The 8,469-nt window shown below is 48.2% G+C and overlaps 1 protein-coding gene across 2 annotated transcripts; it reads left to right on the plus strand.

The window, feature by feature from the left end:
- Positions 1-3,649: 3,649 nt before the first annotated feature.
- On the plus strand, positions 3,650-5,847 carry OTUD6A (OTU deubiquitinase 6A). 2 transcript variants are annotated; one of them, XM_025888837.2, is made up of 2 exons: positions 3,650-4,645; positions 4,957-5,847. In XM_025888837.2, exons 1-2 carry the CDS (start codon positions 3,786-3,788, stop codon positions 4,958-4,960), a joined length of 864 nt encoding a protein of 287 aa, XP_025744622.1. In that variant the 5' UTR covers positions 3,650-3,785; the 3' UTR covers positions 4,961-5,847. The 2 variants fall into 2 exon arrangements, with proteins under 2 accessions (XP_025744622.1, XP_073741942.1); XM_073885841.1 differs by having other exon boundaries at positions 3,650-4,607.
- The last annotated feature ends 2,622 nt before the right edge of the window (positions 5,848-8,469 follow it).

The following is an 8,469-nucleotide window of genomic DNA, read 5'->3' on the forward strand; positions in this document are numbered from 1 at the left end:
GGCAAATACAGTAGACTTTCTTTCTCCCCTTGAATTGTCTAGTGTTTGAAGGTTGAGGCCAGAATTAGAAAATTAATGTGGTTCTAAATGTACATAGAGGACATTAAAGACAATTGTATTATAAATGCGTGAAGGTAAAGGAATGCAAAAGGAGATAAGGTTTCTATGCTTTATCCAAACTGGTAAAATGACAATATCATAGATTTTTGGTACACACACACACACACACACACACACACACACACACAACACAAATGTACCCAGAGCACCCATTTAAAAAGTTATACAAAAAGTTACAGTCAAAAACATCATAGATAAATCAAAACTGAATTCTAAAAAATGTTCAAGTAACCCAAAGGAAGGCAGGAAAAATAAAACAGAAATGAAAACAGAAAAAACAGAAAAAAATTAAATGGCAGACTTAAACCCTAACATATTAATAACTACCTTAAATGTGGGGCGCCTGGGTGGCTCAGTCAGTTAAGCCTTGACTCTTGATTTTGGATCAGGTCGTGGTCTCAGGGTCGTGAGATCAGGCTCCGTGTGGGGCTTGAAACTCAAGAGGGAGTCTGCTTGAGATTCTCTCTCTCTCCCCCCTCCCCTTGCTCTCGTGCATGCGTGCACATGCACTCTCTCTCTCTAAAATAAATAAATAAGTCTTTAAAAAACTACCTTAAATGTAAATGACCTATATATACCAATTGAGAGACAGAGATTGGCAGAGTGGATTAAAAACCATGACCCAATTTACATGCTATCTACAAAAGACTCACTTCAAGTACAATAATAGTAAGAGGTTGAGAGTAAAAAGGCTAGAAAAACATATATCATGCAAACAGTAATAAAGAAAAAGGAGTGGTTATATCAATATCAAATTAAGTGGATGTTAGAGCAGAGAAAATTACCAAAGACAGAGAGGGGCATTACATAATGATTAAAGGAGTGAATCCCCCAAAAAGAGAAAGCTATCCTAAGTATGTAGGATTTGCAACAGAGGTGCAAATTATGTGAAGCGAAACCTGGTAGAGCTGAAAGGAGAAATAGAAAAAGCCGCAATTACGGTTGGAGACTTCCTACATTCCTCTCTCAACAATAATAGAATTAGACAGAAAATCAGGAAGGATATAGAAATCAACAACACTATCAACCAATGTGATCTGAAGAACATTTATAGAACATGTCACCCAACCATAGCCAAATACATGTTCTTTTCCAGCGCCCATGGAACATGTCAAGATAGAGCATATTCTGGGCCATGAACAAACCCCAACAAATTTTTATTTTTTTTAAGTAAGCTCTATGCCCAACATGGGGCTTGAGCTCATGACCCCAAGATCAAGAGTCACATGCTCCACCCACTGAGCCAGCCAGGCACCCCCAAATCCCAACAAATTTAAACGAATTGTGTTCAAATGCATATGTACTCCAACCACAAAGGAATCAAAGTAGAAATCAAAACCAGAAAGATAACGGGAAAATCTGCAAACACTTGGAAACGAATCATTCACTCCTAAATAACCCATGGGCCAAAGAGTCTCAAGGGATTCCATAAAAATACATTGAACAGAAGGAGAATGGAAATACAATATACCAAAACTTGTGGTTTTTGACAAAGGTGCAAAATCAATTCAATGGAGAGAGCATAGCCTTTCCAACAAATGATGCTGGAGCAGTTGAACAACCACAGGCAAAAGAATAAACTATGACCTAAGCCTCAAACACACAAAATAGATCACAGATTTAAACTTACAACCTAAAGCTATAAATCTTTGAGTAAAAAGGACAAAATTTTGGGGATCTCGAGTTAGATAAAGAGTTCTTGACACCAAAATCATGACCCATAGGAAGAAAACTTGATAAATTGCACTTCACCAAAATTTAAAACGTTTGCTCTGAGAAACACCAGGTAAAAAGATGGAAAAGACAAGTCACGGTGTGATAGAACATATTTGCAGAGCACATATCCAACAAAGAACAAGTATCTATGATATATAAAGAACTCTCAAAACTCAACTGCAAAAAAACAGTCCAACTGTAAAATGGGCAAATGACAGAAACATTTTACCCAAGAGGATGTGGCATAGATGGCAAGAGAGCACATGCAAAAATGAACATGTTTAGCCACTAGGGAAATACAAGTTAAAACCACAGTGAGATGTCACTACACATGCATCAGAATGGCTAAAATTGAAAATAGTGACACCACCAAATGCTGGTGAGGATGCAGAGAAACTGGATTCCTCATACACTGCTGGTGGGACTGTACAATGGTACAGCCACTAGGGCAAATCATTTCTGAACAAACTAAAATACACTTATAATATGACCCAGCAATTGCACTCTTGGGCATTTTTCCCAGAGAAATGAAGACTTTTGTTCACACAAAAACCTATACACGAATGTTTATAGCAAGTTTATTCATAATAACCCCAAACCCGGAACAAGCCAGAGGTCTTCAACAGGTGAATGGCTAAACAAACTACAATGTATCCATATCATGGACTACTACTTAGCAATAAAAAGGAGTGAAGTTTAAGATATGCAACAGCTTGGACAAATGTCCGCTTTCCTCATTTGTAATAAGATGTAGGGGGGGGGGCAGGGTGTCTCAAGGGCCTTCCTGTTTGGGAACTCAAGATACAGATGAGCAGAGTGGGGCAGGATGAGAGCATATTTGGAAGAGCTTAGGGCTTGTATTTATTTTATATTTTATTTTATGTTTTAGAATTTTTAGAGATTCAAAATAAACAGAAGGAACTGGCTCGATGGATGACAGCTGTTGTGTTTCACGGGCATCCTACGGAGCCCATTTTGAAAGCCGGGAACTCAGGAGGAGAAGAGTTTAGGGTAGTTGCATTCTGTTAGCAAAGGCCATAGAGTCTGCTTAGTTGCAGGGAATGAGTTTCAGAAGAGTGGCTCTTGCCTTCTTACACTGAGATCTTACACTTAAATTAGTGTAAGACCTAACCTGAAAGGACTCTGTGTTCCCAGGCACATTAGGAAATGTAAAGGTTCACCAGTCAGGGCACATGAAAAACGAGAAAGGCGCCTTGCCCCCTGAACACTAGGAGTAATGGGAAGTCCATCGTCAGAGCACATTTAGCTGGTGGTACAGTATTTGTTATGTGAGTCTCAAGCATGACCAGTGTCTGTATTGTGTTCAGGTTTGGAAATGAAGTAGGGACTGAGTCCATGAACGATTCTACCAGACTGATTGCTACACATAATATTCAAAGTCGAAGTTTTTTTTTTTTTCAAGATTTTTATTTATTTGCGAGAGAGAGAATGAGAGTCAGAGAGCCTGAGAGGGAGGAGGGTCAGAGGGAGAAGCAGACTCTCCGCCGAGCAGGGAGCCCGATGTGGGACTCGATCCCGGGACTCCAGGATCATGACCTGAGCCGAAGGCAGTTGCCGGACCAACTAACTGAGCCACCCAGGCGCCCCTATTCAAAGCCGAAGTTTTACACGCGGGCTTCAAAGCCCTCTAAAATCGAAAGCAACCGTTGCTACGGGGTCCGCTGGGGGCGTATTTAGGGTCTCCCAACAGCCAATCGTAGTGCCAGGCGTTTGCGAGGGGGCGTAGCCGTGTAGAGACAGTGGCCAATGGCAAAGAGGGCCGTGAATAGGGTGAGGGCAACCGCCGGATGACTTGAGCCTGAGCCGAGCGCAGCGGCAAGGGGAGGCTGAGGACTCGCAGCTTGTTCCGGGGTTTGAGCTGTTAGTCTGAACCGTAGGCGGTACTTCAGCTGCCACCCATCTTCGAGGCTCACCTGCCGTTAAACGTCATGGAAGATTCTCAGAGTGAGCCACAGCGGATAATACGACGCCACCACCGCGAGAGGAAAGAGCTGCAGGCCCGCATCCAGGGCATGAAGAACTCGGTGCCCAAGAGCGACAAGAAAAGAAGAAAGCAGTTGCTCCTAGACGTGGCCCGCCTCGAGGCCGAGATGGAGCAGAAGCACCAGCAGGAGCTGGAGACGTTCCGAGAGAGTTTCCCTGGTGACGGCAACCTCGACTCCGTCACAGAAGATCTCTCCAAGATGAATCTTGAGAACCAGCCTCCCCGCCAGTCGAGGGCACAGAGAAGGCGCGAAAGAAGGGCGGCCCTCGAGAGAGTGCGCCAGGAGAGGATGGCCAAGGCCGAGATGGAGCAGCAGGCCAGCTTCCGCCGCGATGAGGAGGAGAAGCTCGCCGCCATCTTACGGGCCAAGAATCTGGAGCTGAAGGATATGCCGGCCGACGGCCACTGCATGTATCGCGCCATCCAAGACCAGCTGGCGTTCTCCGTGACGGTGGAGAGCCTGCGGAAACGCACCGCCAATTACATGCGCAAGCACGTGGACGACTTCCTGCCCTTCTTCCGCGACCCCGACACCGGCGACGCCTACAGTCGCCAAGATTTCTTGAGCTACTGTGACAACATCGTGCTCAGCCCGTCGTGGGGAGGCCAGCTCGAGCTGAGGGCCCTGTCGCACGTCCTGCAGACCCCCATCGAGGTGATCCAGGCCGATTTGCCTGCCGTCGTCATCGGGGTGGAGTACAGCAGGAAGCCGCTCACCCTCGTCTACCTGCGCTACGCCTGCAACCTCGGCGAGCACTACAGCTCGGTGAGACCCTTCAAGGCCGCCGCCGCCGCGTCTCGTCAGTAGGCTCCGTTTTTTTCCTTCGGTTTTCTCGGTTTTGTCTTGCTTCGTTTTACTAGAAAGTCGTTCCCCGCCCGCCCGCCCGCGCGCCGCCACCACCACCACCACTACCACTCTTCTCCGCCGCATTCCCCCACGGCCACGCTTTCTTACCTGGCGGTTCTAGCCCCTTCTCTCACCCATTCATTGCTTGGGGGGCTGGAGTGGGGGAGACTCGGGACAAGGGAAAGATCTGAACTGTACTACCTGAGGGGAGTAGGTTGGCCAAATGTTAACCGCTTCTTGCCCTCAAGGGTCTTTGCCTCCCTCGCAGATGAGAATTGGTCATGCCCCAGGTGCCTTTGAGATCAAAATGGAAACTTGGTTCGATGCATTCCTAACTGGGGACAAAATAGTTTAGCTCGGGATCTTAGGATCGTCCCGTGAATTCATTGGATTTTAGATAAAGGTGGAGTTTCTCTGATCGAAATGCTTTGTGAATGCCTTCTGCTTATTCTTTGGAAACAAATGTATCGCGGGCTGTTTTTTGGGGGGTTGCTTTTTACTTCAGCTGGGTTCTTCCGGAAATGTCTCAAGTTATGAACAAGAGCTCCTCTAGTATTTTGTTTTGTTTGTTTTCATACAACCTTGCGTGGTTCACGATTATTTTTCCTTATTTAGGATTTGCTAAAGTCTACATAAGAGTATTTGTTAAACTTAGAAATTAAATGCACCTACTAAACATAGAAACTAAATTTACAAAAACTGATAGGTAAGGTTCACTCTGAGATGTGAAAGATCTCAAGTTAATTTCCTTTATTAGAGATAAGAAGGAATATGACTTTATTCAAGTAGGTAATCCATTTCATTTTGTCTACAATTGGCACGAAGCAAAAAGAGACACACTGATGGGCAACTTAACTTCCTGTAAGGGTGAAGCCCGAACTAGTAAGTTTTCTTTACTGTGAGACATGAAAGGGTATAACTTTATTCAAGCAGTTCAGAAAAAAAAAAAGTGAGCATTCTACTTTTGTTGATAGTCAAGACTTGTTGATATCTTGAGTTCTCCGGTAGAATAGTAAAAATGAAAGGATTTACAATAAACAGTTTAAAAGTTTTCACATCTTTAGATCCTGTGTTTCAGTGAGGCTACTTAATTTCATTTAAAAAGTCCATTGTACACGCCAAATGTTCTCAAGCAAAATATATAAATGCAAAAATTTAAAAAAAATATGCAACTTGTTTTAAAAATAAAAGTTTTAAAAATACCTGGTTCTCTACTTTTCTGTAGCTGATTTAGTTTGTACAGAGTTTGTATCCCAGAATCTGCTTCAGCAAAGGAGTCCTGGAGGGTTAGGGAGGGGAGTTGGGAGCCAGATAAGGCTTTGGGGAGGAGGACTGGCCTGGTGGCAGCCTGGAGTGGAGTGTTCCCCAGGAAAGGATTTAGGGAGGACCTTTATCTAGAGGCTGTCCAGAGTTGATGTTTCACTCTGGGAAAAACATCCTGAAATGGTTTTGTTTAGCAATGAGAACATTGCTCTGCATGAAAAAAAAAAAAACCTCCCACTTCCAGCAAAGAGGGAAATCCTGCCAGGTGGCTCACCGTGTAAATATGTGTCAGAGAAGGTTCAGATGGCCAGCTGACTGAGAAGAAGAGGCCCCTGAGGAAACCAGGGATTGGGGTGCACTGTAAGAAGAAGGCCTTTTATAGGGGTGAGAAGACTGGCTGCCGAAGAGAGACAAGGCCCAGAAGGGAGGCATAGTCTGTAGAAGGGTGCCTGGCTGGGAAGGAGGGTGAAAGTTGGGGAAGTTGGGGAAGGCGTCAGCCTGGAAGTAAGAATGGGATGTGGCAGGGGAAAGCGGCACAGGCTGAGGAAGGGGACTAAGCTGATGAACAGGACATAGGCAGTAAAGAGAGCCTGGGTAGAGGGCGGGACCTGCAGGGGGTATAGGACACAGGTGGGCAAAGGGGACCTGACTGGGGACAGGGACAAAGGCTGGTGAAGGCCTCCAGAAATGGGAAGGGTGCTCTACTGGAGTGAGCTGCATTGGGTGGGGGAGAGGGCCGTGGCTAGGGTAGGAGACCTTGATGGAGAGGACGGCACAAGCTGGGAAAGAGGACCTGGCTGCAGGAGGATTCCTGGCAAGGGAAGTGGTCCAGGCCAGGGGTGGGAGCTTAGGCTGGTGAAGGGCTTCTGGTAGGAGAAGGCGGCCCCAGCTGGGGTGGGTTTTATAGGGAGGGGAAGGGAACCTGACTGGGAACTAGGTCACTTTCTGGGCAAGGGATCGGGGTAGGGGGCTCGAATAAGACTGGAAAGTAGGCTAGCTGTGGACTGAGACACTGGAAGGAGGAATAGACTGGTGAAGGGTCTACGCGTCAGAGCAGAAGTTCTGGCTGAAGGGCATACTGGATGTTGTAAAGGGGCCCATGGTTGTTGAATGGGGGAATGACTGGGCCAGGCTGCCTATCCAGGGGAGGGACACTTGCCTGGGAAGGGGGTCTGGAAGGAGAAGGGGCCTTGCTGGGGAAAGAGGCATTGACTAGGAAACAGGGTCTGATGGGAGGACTGGATGGAGGAGGGATCCCGGCTGGTAAAGGAGCCACCAGGCTTAGAAGGTTGCACAAAGCTGGAGAGGGGGCCCAGGCTGAGATGGGGACACAACCTGGGAAGGGAAAAGGGACCTGCCTCCGAAGGGGGCAGAGGCAGCAGAGGGGGCCCTTGCTGGGAAATTGGGCCTAGACAGAGAAGGGGGCTTAGGTAGGAAGGGAACACAGGCCTGAGAAGGGCCATATGATGTGGAAGCGGTCACGGCAGGAGAAGGGAGCCCAGCTGGGACTGGGGAGATGTCTGGGAGGTGCTGGCTACAAGGCACTAGGGTGCTAGCTGGGAAAGGTGGCCTAGGGACAGAAGCTTAGGTGGGCAAATGGGGCCAGGCAGGGAAAGCATGCTTATCTGGAGAGTAGGCCTGGTGGGGCAAGGAGGAATATCTTGGGGAAGAGGGAATAAGCAGAGGGGCATGAGAGCGGGGCAAGAGAACCTGGCTCTGGACCAGGGCATAGGGTGGGGAAATAGGTCTGGCTAAGAAGGGGATAATGGGGGAGGGGCTGGTTAGGGAAGGAGGAACCGACCGGTCAAGGGAAGGACGCCTAGTTGGATTAGGGGGCAAAGGATGAGAAAGGAGTTCTTGACTGTTAAAGGGGGAGGGGGGAAGCCTGGGGGAAGGGCGCCTGGCCAGGGAAGGAAATCCGGCTGGGAAAGTAGGCATCAGCTGAGGAGGACATAGACTAGGAAGGGGCCTAGATGTGGGAACGTGCCTGTCTTGCAAAGGGAGAACAAGCATGATCGGGTGGCACAAGCTGAGGATGGGAGACTGGCTGGAATGGGGGCACTGGGAGTGACCGTACCTTGGCGGGGAAAGGTGGCCTGAGTGGGGAGGGGCTCTGGCAGGGGAATAGCGCCTGGGAGGGAAGGGGAAGGTCGGCCTAGGGAGGAACATGGAGGCTAGGAAAGGAATCTGGTAGTGGGAGAAGTTTGGATGCCAAGAACCACATGAACTGGGCATGGGATAATAGGCGGGTTAATGGACCTAGCCAGGAGAGGGGAGCTAGCAGGTGGGGGACCTGAGGGCATGTGCCTTGACAGAGGTCCTGGCTGAGGGAGGGCATGTGGTTGAGGAAAGGGGCCTAGCTGAGAAGGAGGGCATAGGACAAGAAGGGGAGGCAGTCTGACAGAAGGGGGATAAGCTAGACAAGGGACTTGGCTGAGGAAGGGGGCCTTACTGGGAAGGAGGCTTGCCTGGGAAGATGAGCCTAGACGGGGGGGGGGGGGGGGGGGGGGGGGGGGGG

Source organism: Callorhinus ursinus, unplaced genomic scaffold (genome assembly GCF_003265705.2).
Source record: "Callorhinus ursinus isolate GAN/ISIS: 27379988/994484 unplaced genomic scaffold, GSC_fseal_2.0 scaffold66, whole genome shotgun sequence".
Taxonomy (NCBI): Eukaryota; Metazoa; Chordata; class Mammalia; order Carnivora; family Otariidae; genus Callorhinus; species Callorhinus ursinus.